Source organism: Amphiura filiformis, chromosome 15 (assembly GCF_039555335.1).
Source record: "Amphiura filiformis chromosome 15, Afil_fr2py, whole genome shotgun sequence".
NCBI lineage: Eukaryota > Metazoa > Echinodermata > Ophiuroidea > Amphilepidida > Amphiuridae > Amphiura > Amphiura filiformis.
The window spans coordinates 16,912,668-16,934,215 of NC_092642.1; the positions used below are offsets into that span (position 1 = coordinate 16,912,668).

Consider the following 21,548-nt stretch of genomic DNA (forward strand, 5'->3'; position numbering starts at 1 on the left):
AATTGGTAAAGATGTAGTAAATATTTGACACGAAACAATAATGCATGCAGTATTAAAACTGAATTTGCGGATAAGATGCATATAATATTGCTATATCTTCTACTTAAATAATTATAAATATTGTACCAACAGATAACTAATGTGAGATCTGAGAAGACTACTGATATCAGCAGTAGATAGCACGTTGGTTGTCAAATAATGTTTGGTTATGTTTTTGCACCAAAAATATCCTTAAATAATGTTTTACTTTTGACAAACATTCGAATGACTTGTTTGAAGTGTGAAACAATTTTTTTGCTTTACTTTTAGGGAAATCACATATTCCTTTCCATTAGGCTTACAGTTTTACCCTTTTTGGGATGCAAAGAAAAAATCACGAGTAAAGAGCATAGACGTATCATTCATACAAGTTGGACTCATAAAAAGTCAAGTGGAAATAAAATAATACATAAAAGACACAAAAACAGACACAATATTCTTGCATCAAGTTGTGTACATAGGCCTACGGTATAAGCCCAAGCACAAGACCGCGGGTCTAGGCTAGTCTTTTTGCCGGGAGCATTGCGATAATGAGACGGCAACCTTGTTAGTACGGTAAACCGTGAGGACCACAGCTTATGTACATCTACCTCCAACAGCCTATACAATTACGTCGCTGGCTGAAAGGGACGAGGTTGTCAAGCGTTAAGCCTGCAAGGCCACTAAGACTAGGTTGAATTTGCGTTGAAGAAATCCGGCTAGAGTTAAGACTCGGGCTTCGAGAGCGGGCTAGGCTTAGTAGCCTCAAGGCCACCTTAAGCCTAAGGCTTATGAAGACTCCTATCGAGAAATTCGCCCGAAGGGTCCTTAACTGTTTTTGCGTAGAGGGTCAGGAGAATTCACTTTATCATAATAAAAAAACTTTAAAGAAATGAAAGACGTTTTGGAGTAAAATAGTGTAATGAATGAAAAGATATTTTTGTGATCCATCAAAAAAAAAAATTAGCCTAAGAACATCAAAAACGGTACAGCAACGTGCCATGGTCTTTTTTCAAATATGCGCCCCCCAAAAAAAAAAAAAACAAGGTGAGTGATCATGGTGATTGCATTATCCTTTTTTGTATTGTGCACCAAGTCGATCAAAGAAATAATGTCGCCATTTATCAGAACCAAATGCTGCACCAATTAAATATTAGAAGCCCGTGTTGGGGGACGGCGAATCTTGCATGACAAAAAACTGTTTTGTTATAGTATTGATATCTAGATTGTGGAACGTTAGTTTGGACAGCTAACTATACCTCTCAACTTTCAGCCACTCTCTATCGCAATTCAATGTCGCTCCAATTGAAGCTATACTATTTCTCATTTGGTAATCAGAACTTTGAATCTATGTCCCATTAAATTTGTATGGTATTGATCATGAGCTTGTTTTGGTCCTATTGTAATCATCAGTGGGAGAGTCAGCTGGGAAATTGTGGATGACACCCTACCAAAAGTGTTCAAATCTAAATCTTGAAGCCGTCAGTACATTTTCAATTTTTGGCCCCCTGGTCTTAAAAAGCCACCGATGTTCATTGTTGTTAGATTTACAGACAACTCTGAATATTCTACAACATTACTTCACATATGGCTCTTTTATTAAATGTTATTGTTGCACACTAGTATCCGGGACTAGTATACGGGTCAGCTGTCACAGGGAAGGGGCAAAGATTTGAAAAAAAAATCAATTTTATACTTTTCATTTACTGCTGTGTCAACTGTTTTAACCATGATATTCATCAATTTTCAAGGTGTATAAGGCGGGTTAATTTTTGCACAGATGAAAAAATGGCATAGCCCCCCCCCCCAAAATCTAATGGTGATATATAAAATGAACTGTGTTGTATGTATACGAGGGGCAGTCAGTATGTTTTAAGAGTTAACTCGTGACGTCATTTGTGGATCGTTTTCATGGCATTTCTTAATGATTACATAAACACTGTACCTTTGTCTTTCAAATAACACATGTAAAAATTATATCATACACATGATTACGCAACAGCATTAGCATAAAATCAATAGTCTAGGGACACTGCCAAATCACGCAAAAAGGCGGGCCTTTTAAATTACAGAAAAAACACGTGTTTACAATGTCCGATAACAGCAAAAGTTCAAGGTGCATATGGCTAGTTTTGGGCAGGAATAATACACTAGGTCCTCAGTTTGCATTTGGTAAAATATGAGACTTGCCATTAAACTTTGATAGAAATAGGACGTCTGGAAACTTCAACAACTTTAGGACTTGAATGGAAGCGAAATTATTCTGCAAAAATGGCGAATATGAAAAAGCAGTTATTACAAATTACATCAATTATCTCCAAAATGAAACAGACTAAAATATAATGACTGGTCACGTGTGAGAGCTGGTACTCAGTGCGATGATAACTGGTGCAAATCAAACAACAATCTGCGCATGCGTATGAAGGATGACCGATACAACATGGTGGAAATGCACAAAAATTGCAAAATTCCATGTAAATAGGGCCTAAAATATTACAAAATGCTATGAAAATTGTAATTTAAATATTCGTATGAGTTTTTATGGATGATCTCAACCTGAAATGAACAGAAAAGTTTTAAAAATAAATTTCTCATTCAAACGATGGCCTCTCTCTTTGTACCAGTACTTTTTGTCTAAATGTAACAATGGTAGAATAACAGTTATATTTTAATCACGGATTCAAATATTCTCTAGGGGGACTCCCGTTTAAATGTTTGGAGATTAGTCAACAGAACTGGCAAAAAAAAATTATATTTCCATGTTTGCTATTTTTGGCAATATCAAGATTTTTAAAGAAAGAAAAGTCTTGTTTTTGTCAAAAATAAGACATATTTGACCACGCATTTTAAATAAACTAAAACCTTTACAGCCCAACAAACATGGTTTCAGGAACTGGTAGTTTGTGTTCTATTACTGTTCCAAAAGACAGCATTCTCCATTCTTTATTTCCCGAGAAAATATAGAAAATATAGAAAATACAACAATACCTCATTTCAGTCTCTTAATTCCCTTAACAAAAACGACTCAATTTCGCCAGGTGACTCTAGACCATTGATTTTATGCTAATGCTGTTACGTAATCATACATGTGATATAATTTTTACATGTGTTGTTTGAAAGACAAAGGTACAGTGTTTATGTAATTGAGAAATGCCATGAAAACGATCCACAAATGACGTCACGAGTCAACTCTTAAAACATACCGACTGCCCCTCGTATAATCATATAATCAAGTAAATAGACCTTTGGACATTCCAATTTCTTAAATCCATAGATTATTTATTTAACGTGGCATGCGTCAGCATAATTTTGTTTGAATAGCTTTCCACCTTAAATCTTCGCGCATGCAAGTCACTTTTTTAAACTATAAACATTTATTTCATTCTTAAAAATGCCACAATATAAGCTTATTTACTTCAATTCCAAGGGTTTCGCTGAGCTACCAAGACTGCTCTTTGCCTACGCTGATGTCGAATATGAAGATTTTCGATTTGCAAATCGGGAGGAATTTTTGGAGAAATTCAAACCGAGTAAGTACCATCACTATGTACCCGTGCTCTTTAAATCTGTCGTATAGTCAATCGTATAGTCAATTTCCTGAACCTAGAAATTGTCTTTCTCTTACTCTAGTAATTTGCATTAATCCAAAATGGGCGCCGGAAGCTATCTTGAAAATTTGACTTTTGAACCATTTGCCTTAGAATGATGTATAATACCACTTTTAAGGGGTTTGTGGTGTGTAGAATCCATTTCTGATGTTATTTTTTTTCATGGTCAGGTGCTAAATGTCAAGTATCCAAGATGGCCGCCGGAAGCCATCTTGAAAATTGGCGTACGGAGTAATGAGTATTTTGTCTTTATTCCTAATCTGTAGACATGCCAACTGGGAGAGTTCCTGTACTTGAGATTGATGGCAAGCTGTACCCCGAGAGTGGTGCCATTTTTCGATACCTAGCGAGAGAATTCAGTAAGTAACATTTTAAAAGCGACACTCAGTGATCCGTCAATACCAAACAACAAAATGTCTTTTTTGTTGCACTTTTTTAATATTTACTATAATGTATAACCCATACAATGAATAACCTATGTGGTTTCATTTCAAGAAGTTCTCTAATTCCCGAGGAATAGGGAATTCTGTGCAAATCTAATCGGAGACTAACGCTTCCGCAAAGACGTGACGTGACCTTTCAGTTTTCTTCATATTTTGTCTGAAAAGAAAGTGGTTTAAGAGTATTTCCCCGCCTTTTCACCTGTTTTTTTAAGCGACTTTATACATACAGATATGACTCTGAAGGCCCTAATGTGATGTAGCCATATCAATTATAAACGCATTATTTTTAATTGTTATATCAGACAGTACAAGTAACATTTTTAAATGTGTGTTAATATACTATAGTGAATTACATAATCTGAAGCATATCGTCATCTTTTCATGTTTATAGCAGTCCAGAGATGATATGCGATTCCGCATTGATCCATTACATGCAATGTATTGTTCTATTCAAGTAAAAGAGGATTTGAATTAATGATCGATTAACAATCATGACAATTTGTCACTAAAACACATTTCGTCACCAAAAAGAATCTATTTTTTTATCAAATCTATAATCACACAACAACCCATTCTCTTTTACAACAGGTAGAACAAAATATTGAAAGGGCGTGGTCAGGTGGTGGCTGACATGATCGAGCCGGCAACTTGTGAAAGCGCCCGGCCGTATAGCATTTTCAATATACTTGGTTAGTTTTGTGGGGTTCATTATCGAACCCCAACGGTTTTAGCATGTATTTATATTATTTATTAACATAGGCCTATTTGTTTGTGATATTTCAAGCGTTTTAAAATTTCAAAATAATCCCATTCAATAACACGGTTGACGATGAAAATTTACTGAATTTAGAGAATGCAATGCGGCCACCACCTGGGCGTGGTCCAATATTTTCATGTTCTGTTTTCAAAACCACTATTAAAAGACTGCGTTTCCAAATCTTGAGCTGTATTGCTCTGCGGTATTGATATAAAAAAAAAGCAAAAACGTGTAGGCCTATAAATATGTCACATAGGATAGTACATATACCTCGGATGTGGTTACCACAATTCACCACGTTTTGGTCACGATCTAAACAAAACATATCTCGGGCGTTAGATTTTACTGTGGTAATGAGAAAAATATGAGTGTTCTTAATATAAAAAAAATCCAATTTTTGATGTAGAAAATGGGGCATGAAGCTGTCGATCGAGCCAAGGACCCTTTATTTTTTTTTTTATAGATGACTATCAAAACCAAAAAGTTTTTTGTGTGTCATTAAAAGATGCTCCACATCAGTTGTACGTGTCACCAAAAGACACAACAGACTATAGCATGTCACTGATATACCCATTCTTGTGGTCTGACATCCCGTCTGACATAATAGACTATAGGTTTGTCATGTTTGCACATAATACTTGCAAATATTTCATCAACAGAATTGTACGGCAAAGATAATGTTGAAGCCCTTCAGATTGATGGTGTGGTGGAAACGATGAATGACATCATGCAGGTCTTGAAAAAAATCTTTTACGAAAATGATGAGGCTAAGAAGGTACGTCTACTTGCTACAATCATGGCAATAATGCATGTAGCTCAATCCTATGTTACCTTTGTGTTACATAGTAAAAAAATTAAATGTTTCAAACATTTTACCTACACGTCTCATTTGAAGTGGTTCATCTTCCTGAGCATTTTGACACCTTTTTCGGTCAAAAAATGTATGAGTGCGGACAAAAACAATCACAAAGTAGGTGGGATTTAACCCCACCTCTTTTTTCCACATTTACAATCATTCTGAGCATGTAGTCTTTTAAATGACCTTCTGTGTTTATTTACTTGGTTTAGATGTCTGGGAGTTCATTAAGACATTGTTTACTAGATTCAAATTTTTAATGATTGATCTTTCTAGGTGATGTACAATGTGAAATGGAAAGCACTGGTATTATTGGACTAATTGGGCTTAGACCTGATGGCTTAGGAAGCCTGACCACTGGCCATATTGCGAGAAACCGGCTCCTAGGGGGTTAGCTGTTCAGGGAACCCATTAGTTCGATCGGATGCTTTTTCAAATAATAAAAAAAAAAACAATTAGTCCTTATTGTTTGATAAAGACGGCATCGTGCTGAAAACCTTTTTGACATCTTTTTCAGACGCGGGTGCGTCCCTCGGGTCTGGCATTCCTTTTGGGAAATAGTATTTTGTTCCCGGTTTTTATTGCATAATTGGAAAAACAAAGAAAGAAGCTAGTTTTACACTTTGGTTACAAAAATTAAATATTATGATTGTTGTCACTGTTTTTTACTGGCGGATGATCCAACGAGCAACCATTTTGAGACACCTCCCATCTTTTAAAATGGTAACCGGGTATTCCATAATTCCATATCATCATTCAAGCTTGACAGATTTTGTCCAGAGGATGATTTAAAGAAGCCCCATCATGCGCTGCAAAAGTGTTATCACTAGAGTTTCAACTGCCACTTTACTTTTCAAATCCCATTGATTCTGTGCAAAAGATGTTGTTTTAGAATTGTGTGTGTGTCATTATTACTTGGTCGATTTCAGAACTAAAGTGATGTGTGTTTAAAGGATAATTCACACCTTCTGCAGATAACATAAAATGTGAAATCGACCAGCATGTTCACAGCGTTTTTAATCATGCAAATATAACTGTACAAATTCAAATTTAACCATGCACTTCTATGTAGCATAGCAGAGCAGTGGTGTCATACTGCTCACCTGCTGCACAGTTAACCAGTGGGGTGTTGGGTAGTACTTAAATCATCCTCTGGATTTTGTCTTTATTAGATTGCTTTCATGTTTGCTATTTCTGCTTCTTTACCACCTCTATGCTTGTTCCAAAAATGCAAATATCTTTTTGATGATTTGTTGGGTGTTCTGGTTGAGCAAATTACTAATTTTTACATCATTTTTTGTTACAGGCTGAACTGCAGAAGAAAGCTGCAGCAGAGGAATTACCAGCAGTGCTTACCCTTCTCGAGAAGCTCGCTGGTGGCGATGTGTTCGTAGGAGATTCGGTAAGGCCCGGCCATCAGGCCAAATGCTCAATAGGCCTATTAAATAAATATTGTGACATCTGAATTCGAAATGCAGCAATTTTAATGTCACGTGGAGTTGCGCAATGAACATGGTGAAACAAGAACATGGTGAAAGTAAAGTCCAACTCATTTTACCGAATCAAGAATATCTTAAACCGTTCCTGTATAAATTGGTACTTTCCTGTCGATTATGGGGTGAACATCAATATCACGCCCTTCTTGTTCTCACTTTCGTCATTTTATATTTACGTCAGGCGGTGATGTAAGCGATATCGCCAATTTTGAGGTCGCCATTGGATTAACACATAATCATGAAATCTTCACAAACAATTCTAAATTTGTTATGTAGTGTAAAAACAAAATTATCTTACTCTAAAACCGTTGGGGTACGACAATGTATCACACTGTAAGTATGTTAATTTTCCATTTGTAATTGCTAACCGTGTATTTTGAATGGGGCTGTCAGCCCTGTATCTTCGCCAGCCTCGTACGTCACGTGTTGCGCTTCCTATGCCGCCTGATTTACGTGATAGCAATATTCACCCCACCAACGACAGGAAAGTATCAATTATAGGAATGGTCTATACAGATCAGCATGATTATATACTTATGCCATTTTTAAACAGTTCTTTCTTGAAAAAAAAAATTATTGAATATTTTTTGTCTCACATAGTGGTCACTATTCCATTTTATTGCAGATCACAGCGGCGGACATTGCCTTCTTCAGAACCATGGAACTCGTCCTTAGCATTGTGACAGGCCTTACGCTTGATAGCTATCCCAAACTGAAGTCTATAAACGACAAAGTGGCTAAAGAACCCAAGATTGCTGCTTGGCTGGCCAAAAGACCAGACACACCAAACTAGGATACTTTGCATGCACCAAAGGGATGAACACTCCCGCCGAACATTACATGTTGGATTTGACCTAACCTTAATTTTTAGAAAAACAAGCAGAAGCAGTCGCTTACACATGCCCTTCTTTTGATCGCCCATTGATACACATGCCCCGAGTTTAAGCGACAAGACGCTGTTGGTGCAGTAACCAATCAGACGTTCGTGTTGAAGTGAATATGAGCAAGAAAACAAATCGATATTATGTTAAGTTGCCGTAGAAGTTGAAGTTGAAGGTGAAGACACTTCATTTGGCAAACTCTCTATTACCGCGTAATAGAACAAGCTAATAGAAAAACACTCAAAATCGATTGAAATCTACCATTGTATTCTAGTCCAGTTTCATCTCATCTCAGCCCCGTACATATACACACTTCAAAACAAATAAAACACACCAAACAAATTATTTCTTGTTTTGTTAATTAAAGTTACATGTTTTAATCATGGTATGGGTGCGGCCACACCCCGGGGCCACACATGCGAACTACCTCTGCTACAATGCAACAACGATAACCTTCCTCATAGGCATCTCATTAATGGGTGAATATTTATAAAGTTTGTTTGTTTGTTTGTTTGTTGTTAATTCATTCATTAATTATCAAACGGCGATGTCGCTGTAGCCCTGCAACAATGATAACCTTCCTCATGGACATAATATTAATGACTGAATATTGCTAAAAGTTAATTGTTAATTAATTGATTAATTATCAAACGGCGAAGTCGCTGTAGCCCTGCAACAACGGTAACCTTCCTCATGTGCATCAGAAAATGTACATATTATAATTAATGACTGAGTATTGTTAAAAGTTTATGTTTTTATTTAATGTTCTTAAGTTAATTAATAATTATTTACCTCTTCTTTAAATAAGATAATTAATGAATGGAAACCGATCATTATGCAGATTTATGATTCCTGGCTGATTATGGAAAGCAAAGCAATAATTATGAATATTAATTAAATTTACAATTTACAAATGTTCCTCTTCTTCATTAAGCAGTGGCATTATTAATTAAATTACTACAATGTTGTTTTGCATCTCTCTCGTTCGTTTATTTAATTTGCTGAATTAATTGATTTATTTATTGCACTGAGTTAATCCATACATCATTCAATGTAATCCTATCATCGAGTTTCGCGCCGTCGGTGTAGCAGGGCTAAAACTAGAGTAGCTTCGGCGACGGCCAAATGTGGTAGGGTATAGTAAAGCTTAGCCATCATTTTTTTCATGGTGTAAGGTGGGTCGATTCTTTTTGCTCAGATGGTGCGAACCTCCCCCCTTTTTTAAACGGCATAGCACTCCCCCCTTGATATTTAATGGTGTGTCCCTTCGATGAAATATAAAATGAACTGTGTGAATCAAGTAAATAGACCTTTGGACATTCCAATTTTCTTAAATCCATATGTTATTTATTCAACGTGGCATGCGTAAGTATATTTAGTTTGATCAGCATTCTACCTTTTCCACCTTTAATCTTCGTGCATGCAAGTCACTGTTTTTTAGCTACCATTTCTTTATTCGATTCTTTATAAAAATGCCACAATATAAGCTTATTTACTTCAACGCCAAGGGCCTCGCAGAGCTGCCAAGACTGCTCTTTGCCTACGCTAATGTCGAATATGAAGATTTCCGATTTGCAAATCGGGAGGAATTTTTGGAGAAAATCAAACCGAGTAAGTATCATCATTGTAGCCGGGCAGTTAAAGCTGCCAGATTTGCAGTAGAGCCAATCCATGTCAACTCCAGCGATGTGCACCGCAGCACCTCTTCATTTTTTTTCTTTTTCTGTGTGGTGCTAGATATTGGTGAGAAAGTAAAATCCTAAAATTTTTAGCTTCATACTCCATTTCGTTTTTCTGTGGCAACAAGTTGAAATTTAGGGGGGTCAGCGTAAAAAATGTGTCGCTACGCGAAAGACGATGTTTAGAAGGCCATAAATGTATAAAGTGAACCTATACGACTTTGAAAAATATGTATCCTGGGGTACTTCTTTTTGTAGAATTCAAATCTGCCATTGGTGGCACATTCCTGTTATCCCATAATGAGCCTATTAGAATACTTTTAGCTGAGTTTTTACCCATGCAAAATCCCAATTGTACATTTTTTGTACATTTTGACCCCCTGAAAACCAATGTCAGACATTTTCCCCCACCATCAACTTCAGGTACGTTCAGGTCTTGATGGCTTTAACACATCAGTTAGGTTTGCCTACTCCATGGAGTTGTACACATTGTTGATTTCGCATGTAATGACTGATGTATCGGGGCGCGCTATACTCTCATTGAACAAAGTTCGCAAAACTAACGGCGTCGTTATTCGCCAACTTGATCATGGGGTCGAATATGAACTATTCATAACGGGTCATAACGGATCGATTACTGACCTCATTTTCTAGCTAGCAAACCAACGGGATTTGTCATAGGGTTTGCGTTGCTATAAGATTAACCGGGAATTTAGTGTCACCCGCTTGCTTTTGAATTTCCACGTAATCCCGTCTGTACAAATGTAATTATTGACCTGATGGTGATGATGTACGGAGTAATAGTCGACATTCTGGCCCTGTCTTACATATTCATTAGTGTCTTTAATCCTAATCTGTAGACATGCCAACTGGGAGAGTTCCTGTACTTGAGATTGATGGCAAGCTATACCCAGAGAGTGGTGCCATTTTCCGATACCTAGCAACAGAATTCAGTAAGTAACATTAAAGGGACACTCGGAGATCCGTTAATACAAATGCCGTTTTTGTTGCACTTTTAGTGTAGACTACACTGTGTAGTAGCTAAACATACAATTTCATTTCAAAAGAGACCAATCCTGGATATCTGTCATTCTCCTTATGCCCGAGGGCCTGAGCATAAGGAACTTTGTGCAAAGACTAACGCTTCCTCAAAGACAAACGTTTAGGTTTTTTTTCTTATTTTGTCGACAGTTCTGACAAGAATGTGGTTTAAGTTTATTTTCCGCCTTTTCAACCATTTTAAAGCGACCTTAGACATTTTTTTATATCAGTACAAACAACATTTGCAGTATGATCAAGCAAAATCAGTCTGAAGTAGGACGTATTCAATTTTCAGTTTTTAGGATTGTAAGCAGCATTTACAAAGCTGTATTTTGCAGAAAACCACGTTGAATTTGGGCAAGCAGTTCAGATATGGGCAGTTAGAGAGTTTCCAAAACAATAGGATATAAAACGAAACATTTCCTTCGTTTGGCTATATCTAAAAATCAGTATATCCGAATTCTGACTGATTTTGCTTGATCACATCACATTTGTGAATGTTTGTATATAATTTACTAGAGAATTTCATAATCTGACTCTGAGCCTATCGCCATTCATGTTTATAGCGGTCCAGCGGATATGCGATTCCGCATTGGTCCATTACATACAATGTATTGTTCTATTCAAGTAAAATGCGATTCGAATTAATGATTAATTAACAATTTGTCACTAAAACACATTTCGTCACCAAAAAGAACCTAGTATCAAACCATATCACACAACTACCAATTTTCTTTAACAGCAAGTTACTTTAAACGTTTTTGGTCACACCATCTAAACAAAACATATCTTGGGTGTTAGATTTCACCACAGACCATTAATGATTTCACTAGGGTAATGAGAAAACTATAAGCTTTCTTCTAACACTGAAATCTCATTTTTGATGAGGACATGTGGGGGATGAAGCTGTCGATCGATTCAAGGGTCTGACTCTCTGTCTGACATAATCATGATAATAGACCATAAGTTTGAACATAAAATTTACTTACAAATATTTCATGAATAGAATTGTACGGCAAAGATAATCTTGAAGCCCTCCAGATTGATGGTGTGGTGGAAACGATGAGTGACGTCCGGCCAATCTTGACCAAAATCTTTTACGAAAATGATGAGGCTAAGAAGGTACGTATTCTTTTGTAATTTGTACTTGCTACAATCATGACAATATAGTACATCCCAGCAAACACAAAACGTTTCCGACATCATTCGCAAAAGGTTATAAAAGGTTGTCAGAAAAAGTTTAAATGTCGGGTTATATAAAGGGTATATTAAGAGTATAAAACGTTTTCATAACCTTAAAAAACATTTTTTGATAATATACTGCTCAGCAAACAAAAATGTTTTACAGAAAACGTTTAAATATCGGGTTATATAAAGGGTATAAAAACGTTTTAATCACATTCCAAAAACATTCTTGAAAACTTGATACAAAACATTCTAAACAGAATGTTATTTTGGGGAGTTGAAAAATATTTTGCGAAAATGTTTGCCCAAAATATTTTCAATAACGTTTTAAAAACGTTTTCATGACCTTTATAATAACCCGACACTTAAATGTTATTATTAGGTTTTGAAAAAAAAAACATTTTAAGAACATTTCTGTGTTTGCTGGGTTCAAATATTTTAACATAATGTTATTTAAGTATTGACACAATATATAAAAAAAAAAAATTTTACAATAACATTTTTTGAAAACATTTAAAAATATTGTTGTGTGTTTTCATACAAAACGTTTTATAAGGTTATCATGACCTTTATATAACCCGATATTTTAATGTTATTAAAACGTTTTTACCTAAACCAAAAACAAAAAATATAACTTATTTAAAACGTTTTAAAAACGTTTTTGTGTTTGCTGGATGGCGCTATGTGATGGTGTGTCGTATTGCTACATAGTGAAACCAGTGTGTTTTGACATCCTTATACACCTCAAATAATAAAACTAGAACTTTCATTTTTCCTATGATTCAGACGAGGGGTCGAAGATCATCATGGGGCCAACATCATGGGGGCCAAAATATGCCAAAAATCGCATAGGCCTACACAGAGGTCAAACTTTAAAAATTGTCCGATTTCATCGAATCTGGTCGCACATTACTCCCCGTAACATCTCTTATACCTAATCCCCTTTTAGAGTTAATGCAACCAAAGTCCAATAGAAATATGTACATGATAACCTTTAACCCATGATTTCATTTCGATTCGGAGGTTATACATTTCTCAAACAAATCATTTTCCTGTTTCTCAAAACATAACATTAATTTTATAAAATGTCGTAGTATACAGAAGAGTAGGGCAACCATGGAAAGACAAAACAGAGATTTGTTTACACAAATCATAACAACCATTCATTTTCTACTTCAAAGTCAACCAGCAAAATAACCAACTCTCAAGCATAGGGTGTTAGCTGTTCAGGGAACCCATAGGTTCGATCGGATAAAAATAATCGGATATCAAATAAACAAAAAAGTCTTAATTGCTTGAAAAAGACCGTCACGGCGACACCACCGTGATGAAAATGACACCCTTTTCGACATCTTCGGACGCGGGTGCATGGCAAGTCACTTTCTGAGTGATCTCCCCAGGTCTGGCATTCCTTTTGCGAAACAGTGTTTTTGTACCTTTTTATTGCATAACTGGAAAACAAAGAAAAAAGCTTACCCATTACAATTATTTTAGTTATGATTATTGTCACGTCACCGTTTTTACTGGCGGATGATCCAACGTGCAACCTTCTGAGACTCTTCTCAACTCTTAAAATGGTAGCCGGGTATTTCCATAATTCCATATCATCATTCAAGCCTCACATATTTTGTCATTATCATATTGCTTTCATGTTTGCTATTTATTTTAATAGCACTCTGTGCTTGTTTCAAAAATCCAAAAAATCTTAATTTTGATTAATTTAAGGGTGTTCTGGTTCGGCAAATTACTAATTTTTACATCATTTTTATTACAGGCTGAACTGAAGAAGAAAGCTGCAGAAGAGGAATTTCCAGCAGTGCTTAGCCTTCTCGAGAAGCTCGCTGGTGGTGATGTGTTCGTAGGAGATTCGGTAAGACCTGTTGATCACTAATACTGAATAAACCTACTAAATAAATATTTTGGCATCCAGAATGTTCGAAATGTAAAAATTTGGTGTCACGTGCAGTTTATTTTATTGTTGACTGATACGTGTCTAGCAATGAGCTCTATAAACGCGAACATGGCGGAAGTAGCGTCCAACTTATTTTACCAAATCAGGTATATCTTGTACAAACCATTCCTAGAATTGGCACATCCCTGCCGATGATGGGGTGAACATCGACATATCGACACGCCCTTTTTGCTATCGCTTTTATTTTATAACCACGTGTTACCCTGCTCATTCTCGCTTTCGTTATTTTATAATAAATGATATCGAGGTTCACCCCATCAACGACAGGAAAGTATCAATTATAGGAATGGTCTATTCAGATCAGCATAATTATATAGTTATTTCAACGTTGGAAAAACATTAATGCTATTTTTAAACGTTTGTTATTGAATACTTTTTTGTCTCACATAGTGGTCACTATTCTATTTTACTGCAGATCACAGCGGCGGATATTGCCTTCTTCAGAACAATGGAACTCGTCCTTAGCATTATCACGGGCCTTACCCTTGATAGCTATCCCAAACTGAAGTCTATAAACGACAAAGTGGCTAAAGAACCCAAGATTGCTGCTTGGCTGGCCAAAAGACCAGAAACACCAAACTAGGATACTTTGCATGCACCAAAGGGATTGACACTCCCGCCGAACATTACATGTAGGATTTGACCTAACCTTAATTTTTTAGAAAAAAAGCAGAAGCAGTCGCTTACACATGCCCTTCTTTTAATAGCCCATTGATACACATGTCCCGAGTTTAAGCGAGAAGACGCTGTTGGTGTAATAACCAATCAGACGTTCGTGTTGAAGTAAACCTGAGCAAGAAAACATATCGATATTATGTTAAGTTGCCGTAGAAGTTGAAGTTGAAGAAACTTCATTTGGCAAACTCTCTATTACCGCGTAATAGAAGCTAACACTAAACACTCAAAATCGATTGAAATCTACCATTGTATTCTAGTCAAGTTTCATCTCATCTCAGCCCCGAATACATACATACACACAAGAAATAAAACACACCAAACAAATTATTTCTTGTTTTGTTCATTAAAGTTACATGTTTTAATAATGGTATGGGTGCGGACACACCGGGGACCACACATGCGAACTACCTCGTATATTATATTATATTATGCTACACTTTATATTGACATCGACATTATTGAAATTCTGGCGCATAAACTGAATAAATAATATCATACGTATTGTAACGAATTTGCCTGACGTAATTTCTGCAAGTGCAACAATTTTGCAATCACAATTGAACGAATATAATTATATATATTATAAAGCCTAATAGACATTTCCATAAATAAGATGTTATTGTTAAAGCAATCTTCTTGTTCAATTGGTAGTAGCAGTGATTCTGAATTCTATGCAGAATATTATTCTGTCAGGAATAGGTTTTACGAATAGTGGTCACCTTCTGGTAGGATTGAATAAGGCTAAATAAATACCTTATACCCAAGATCAAATTTACCAGCTAGAAGCGATCCAGCGTCGAGCAGTAAGATTCATCAAGAGCGACTACAGTAAGCGCACCAGTGTTACCAAATTAATGTAGGACTTAGACATGGAGTCACTCGCTGACAGGAGGACGATTGATAGACTATCCATACTACAGAAAGCCAGAGAGGGTCATCTGGCCCTGCCAGTACAAAACATACTACAACCAACCCACCGTCGTACTAAGCGAAGCCACGCAAATTCATACCAAGAATTACAAGTCAACAAGGACGTTTTCAAATACTCCTTTTACCCAAGAACAACCAAGGAGTGGAATTCTCTACCAGCAACACTTACTCAGCAACCAGACTCATTAGCATTTAAGAAAAGCGTACAAGATCACATCCTAAAAAGCATCTAAGCAGTCTTCAATAGTGCGCACACACTAGATTCCTTGACTCCACTTGGGGTGTTGGAGAGTATACAAGCAGAAGCAGAAGCATCGATGTGTGTTCTCGATATCTAGCATGCAGTCGCCCCTGGAGCCAATGACCACAAGTGTATGCTCCCACGGAAAGACCCACCTGCTTAGGACCACGTAGCTCGGAAAGTCCCCAGAATTTTACCAAGACCCTTGATTTTGATATCTTAAGCTCAAAAACTTGCTCATTCCACACATTTCTGGCATTTCTGGTGTTTACTGAGCTAAAAAGAATATTCCAAATTTTTACGTTACTACTGCTACAATATTTTAACCGTGTCATTCATCATTTTTTCATGGTGTACATGGTGTAAGGTGGGTCAATTCTTCTTGCTCAGATGGTGCGAAACCCCTTTTTTAAAGGACATAGCACTCTCCCCTTAGATGCAATATAAAATAAACTGTGTGTATATAATATTATGTTATCTGGTTATAATCAGGTAAATAGACCTTTGGACATTCCAATTTTTTTGTATCAATATATTATTTATTCAATGTGGATATGCGTCAGCATATTTATATTTGTCAGCATATTTTGACCCCGGGATTTTGACAGTGCAGAAGTAATGTTTGAATAGCATTTTACATTGTCCACCTTTAATCTACGTGCATGCAAGTCACTGTTTTTTTAGCTTTCATTTCTTTATTCAAGTCTTTAAAATGCCACAATATAAGCTTATTTACTTCAACGCCAAGGGTCTCGCTGAGCTGCCAAGACTGCTCTTTGCCTACGCTGAAGTCGAATATGAAGACTTCCGATTTGCGAATCTGGAGGAATTTTTGGAGAAAATCAAACCGGGTAAGTATATATCATCATTATGCATCCGTGCCGTTAAAATTGTCTGATTTCCAATCGTACCAAAGTCCATTCTTTCCTATGACATTTTTGTTGTTGAATGTGGCTGCCAAAATTGCAAGTTTGGGCAACTCTAGTAATATATATATATCCAAAATGGCCGCCGGGCGCCATCTTGAAAATGGATCTTTTGAATTACTTCCCCTATAATTATGTAGAATACCAATTTTGAAGGGTTTGGGGTGTGTAGAATCCATTTCCGGTGTATTTTTTTTTTTTCAATTCAAGGTCAAGGTCAGGTGTTAAAGGTCAAGTATCCAAAATAGCCGTCTGCGGCATCTTTAAAATTGACGTACGGAATAATAAGTCTACATTCTGGCTGCCCTGGCCCTGTCTTATATATTCATTATTGTCTTTAATCCTAATCTGTAGACATGCCAACTGGAAGAGTTCCTGTACTTGAGATTGATGGCAAGCTGTACCCCGAGAGTGGTGCCATTTTCCGATACCTAGCGACAGAATTCAGTAAGTAACATTAAAGGGGCACTCGGAGATCCGTTAATACCAAACAACAAATGCCGTTTTTAGAATATTTTCTATCGTAGGCATAAAAATTCGATAATGAGCATGTGCCTAATAATGAGTTGCTCGGACAAAAACGAATTTTTAGGGAAGTTTTCGGGTAGTTTGTTATACTTTTTTATTGTCTTTCTTTTAATTTGCTAACATCTATAACACGGATATTTATAAATTTAAAAAAAATGAAAAAGTTTACATTACTACCCTAAAATTTTTTACGGTACTATACTGTCTGTTCAATTAGCTTAGATTCTTGTATTCTTAAGATATTTGAAAAAAATTCAAAATTGTGGTCAAAGTTATCAAAGAAAAGTGTTAGCACAGCCTTAGATCCAACGTGATTTATACTTTACAAATTCCAAAGTTCAATTTGAAACCCCATTTCTTTTCAACTTTGGTCTTTTCCCGCGATATATTTTATAAAAAGCCGTAGAACATCGGGTACCAAAAACATTTTTGAATCAATACATTTAGTGCAATGGGGACGAATGTCATAATACATGTAATTATATGCGCATCGGGAAGTATTGTCCAGCAAAATAGCTATATTTGTGTCGTGTTGAAACCCCACTGTTGAAACATTATTTAGGTTTTCAGAATAGTCCCAGCTTATATAAATACATTTCTTGTGTATTTATGGACATGGAGTTATTAATACGAAGAGTCTGACACCGTTTTCATCAAAATCGGTGCAAGTTTTAAAATTTTGACCCTTAGTAGATGTCAACGGTTGACATTTGACCTTTTTAGTAATAACTCCAGAACGGTACATCCAAGATTGGTAAAACTATACATTTTCTGAATCCTTATGACCAGAGGAATACATTAGTAATGTCTAATTGTCTAAACATTTTTATGAAGTTAAAAATTTGACCCCATGTAAAACCTTTCCCCCACCCATGGGACAATATTTTGTTTTGGGAACAACAAAATTTGTGTACTAGGGACTAAGTACGAAGAAATAGGATAGAAAAATAATTCATCTGGGTGCGTGACATGGGCGTCAATCCAGCTTTAAATGTGTGTTGGGGGGGGGGGGGGTACCCGGCCAAAATTGTTTAAAAAGGGTCTGAAAAGAACAAAAAATGGGTCATTTTGTCTAAAAGTGGGATTGACGCCCATGGTGCATGGCAAAACCACCTGGTGTCTAGACTAAAACCAAATATTTAGTGGGTCACTAAGAAATGCTCCACTTCAGTAGTACGTGTCACCAAAAGACACCATCAGTACACTTTCTAACGGGATTTTCTAGCATATCACTGCTAGACCCATTCTCAGAGGATGATTTAAGCACTACCCAACACGCCACTGTGTTGACTTGCGGTTAGCACAGCTGTGTGAGTGAACATGACACCACTGCTCGCACACTGCATAGACGTGCATGGTTAAATTTGAATTTGGACCGATATATTTGCAATAAAAAACATTCAAAATGCTGGTCGATTTCGCATTTTATGTTATCTACAGAAGGTGTGAATTATCCTTTATGCATACATCACTTTTGTTCTGAAATCGACCAAGTAATAATGACACACACACAACTTTAACAACATCTTTTGCACAAAATTCAATGGGATTTGAAAAGTCAGGTGGCAGTTGAAACTCTAGTGATAACACTTTTGCAGTGCATGATGGGGCTTCCTTAAATCATCCTCTGACCCATTCTTATGGGGTCTGACACCCACGTCTGGTAAAATAGACCAAAGATTTGTACATAATATTTGCTTGCAAATATTTCGTCAACAGAATTGTACGGCAAAGATAATCTTGAAACCCTTCAAATAGATGGTGTGGTGGAAACGATGAGTGACATCAGGCAGATCTTGACCAAAATCTATTACGAAAATGATGAGGCTAAGAAGGCATGTCTTCTTTTGTAATTTGTGCTTGCTACAATCATGACAATAGTACATGGCGCTATTGGGATTATCATTTTGGTACATAGTGAACCCAATGTTTTTTGGCATCCTTACACCTCAAATAATAAAACTAGAATTATTTCCATTTTTCTATATGCCTCCTATGATTCTGAAGAACATGGGGCCAAAACTCATGTTGTAATATATCTCAAATTGTTCCTCTCAACGCTAGGAATAAAAAAAAAGTCAATTGTCATATTGTACTACGGTGCTTAAAGGTAAAGCCAAGATTTCTCCGTGTTACAACATCTAAAATCCGTGTTACAAATTGACGATTTCCGTGATTTTCCGTTTTCAAGGTTATCTGTGGTCAAATCTTAGAATTGCATTTTCTGGACATCTGTAAGGAGTGCGGGACTTTTAAAAACTCGGTGACACCATACCTCATAACCAGGGGGAACATTTTTGAAATATTTAATTGCATGGGTGAGCTACCTCCACAACACCAACACGCCCTAGCTAGGTTTGTGGTCTATGACCACCATTTGACACTAGTTCTGCTTCTTTCTGGTAAAAACTTCAAAATGCTTCTTCTGCCACAAGCAACATCCTACAATTACGTCACTTGCACATTATGTATCGCCTATATCTAGCGCACGTAGGGTGTAAACAGATTTATTGGGATCAAAGGTCATTAAGGGGTCATTTCAGTTATGTAACCAAATACCTTCAAAATGCTTCTTCTGCCACATGGTACATAGCACAATGACGTCATTTGCACATATGCAAGGGATGTGCATCAGTTATATCCAGTGCCCATGACTAATATGCCTACACAGATTTGGGGTCATAGGTCATTAAGGGGGCATTTTTGGTATATAACCAAATACCTTCAAAATGCTTCTTCTGCTACATATTACCATGATATTACATAGCATAATGACGTCACTTGCACATATGCATCGGCTATACCCAGTGCCCATAGCCTGTACACACAGAATTGGGGTCAAAGGTCATTAAGGGGTAAAATCTTACAACTGCATTATCTGGACATATGTAAGGGGTATGTTGCTGAAACTTAGTGACAACAAACCTTATGACCAGGGGACCATTTTTCAGGGGTCACGTCAAAGGTCCCACTATAGCATGCATATATTGGCCCAACGTTGGTTTTTGAACGCCAATCTTGGCATCGCCATTATTTTGCTGCCCATATTGGGACAATCTTGGCTTACCATCGGTAATCTTCATATTGGCATCACGGGCAGCCTAAATTGGTCCAATATAGGCATTATTGAACATATCTGTACTTGTGCAAAAATGCAAAAATCTTAATTTTGATTAATTTTAGGGTGTTCTGGTTCGGCAAATTACTAATTTTTATACCATTTTTGTTACAGGCTGAAATGAAGAAGAAAGCTGCAGCAGAGGATATACCAGCAGTGCTTACCCTTCTCGAGAAGCTCGCTGGTGGTGATGTGTTCGTAGGTGATTCGGTAAGGCCTGGCCATCTAATCATGCCTATGATGAATAAACCAACTAATGAATATTGTGACATAAACGCGAACATGGCGAACGTAACGTCCAACTCATTTGAGTCAAGTATTTCTTGTACAAACCATTCCTAGAATTGGCACTTTCGTGCCGATGATGGGGTGAACATCGATATCACACCCTTCTTGCACTTACTTTCGATATTTTATAATCACGTGCCACTCTTCTTCTCCACGCTTTCGTTATTTCATAATACGCGATATAACCCCATCAACGACAGGAAAGTGCCAATTATAGGAATGGTCTATTACAGATCAGCATAATTATACTAATAACGTATAGGAAAAGCATACCTTTTTAAACAGTTCCTTCTTGAAAATAAGAAAATAATTAAATACTTTTTTTGTATCACATAGTGGTCACTATTCTATTTTACTGCAGATCACAGCGGCGGACATTGCATTGTTCAGAACCATGGAATGGGTCCTTAACATTGTCACGGGTGTTACCCTTGATAGCTATCCCAAACTGAAGTCTATAAACGACAAAGTGGCTAAAGAACCCAAGATTGCTGCTTGGCTGGCCAAAAGACCAGAAACACCAAACTAGGATACTTTGCATGCACAAAAGGGATGGACAAGGGATGGACACTCCCGCCGAACATTACATGTAGGATTTGACCTAACCCCCGGACCTAACCTTAATTTTTAGAAAAACATGTCATTCTTTTGATCGCCCATTGATACACATGTCCCGAGTTTAGGCGACAAGGCGCTATTGGTGCAAGACGTTCGTGTTGCAAGAAAACAAATCGATATATGTTAAAGTTGCCGTAGAAGTTGAAGGTGAAGAAACTTCATTTGGCAAACTCTCTATTACCGCGTAATAGAAACTAATAGAAAACTAGATATAACTGCGGTCGCCTGCGACCGCGAGTATGCACAACCGCCAGGTATTTTAGAAGGTATTTTGTTTAACACCGG

The 21,548-nt window shown here is 36.8% G+C and overlaps 3 protein-coding genes across 3 annotated transcripts; all 3 read left to right on the plus strand.

The window, feature by feature from the left end:
* Positions 1–3,270: 3,270 nt before the first annotated feature.
* Positions 3,271–9,011, plus strand: LOC140171332 (hematopoietic prostaglandin D synthase-like). Its single transcript, XM_072194573.1, has 5 exons — positions 3,271–3,548; positions 3,893–3,985; positions 5,486–5,601; positions 6,989–7,084; positions 7,804–9,011. The coding sequence occupies exons 1-5, from the start codon at positions 3,410–3,412 to the stop codon at positions 7,969–7,971; spliced, it is 612 nt and encodes a 203-aa protein (XP_072050674.1). The 5' UTR covers positions 3,271–3,409; the 3' UTR covers positions 7,972–9,011.
* A 357-nt stretch (positions 9,012–9,368) lies between these two features.
* On the plus strand, positions 9,369–15,080 carry LOC140171333 (hematopoietic prostaglandin D synthase-like). The gene is made up of 5 exons (XM_072194574.1): positions 9,369–9,670; positions 10,599–10,691; positions 11,786–11,901; positions 13,739–13,834; positions 14,352–15,080. The coding sequence occupies exons 1-5, from the start codon at positions 9,532–9,534 to the stop codon at positions 14,517–14,519; spliced, it is 612 nt and encodes a 203-aa protein (XP_072050675.1). The 5' UTR covers positions 9,369–9,531; the 3' UTR covers positions 14,520–15,080.
* Positions 15,081–19,014: 3,934 nt separating this feature from the next.
* On the plus strand, positions 19,015–21,174 carry LOC140170746 (S-crystallin SL11-like). The gene is made up of 3 exons (XM_072193976.1): positions 19,015–19,074; positions 20,472–20,567; positions 21,007–21,174. The coding sequence occupies exons 1-3, from the start codon at positions 19,015–19,017 to the stop codon at positions 21,172–21,174; spliced, it is 324 nt and encodes a 107-aa protein (XP_072050077.1).
* The last annotated feature ends 374 nt before the right edge of the window (positions 21,175–21,548 follow it).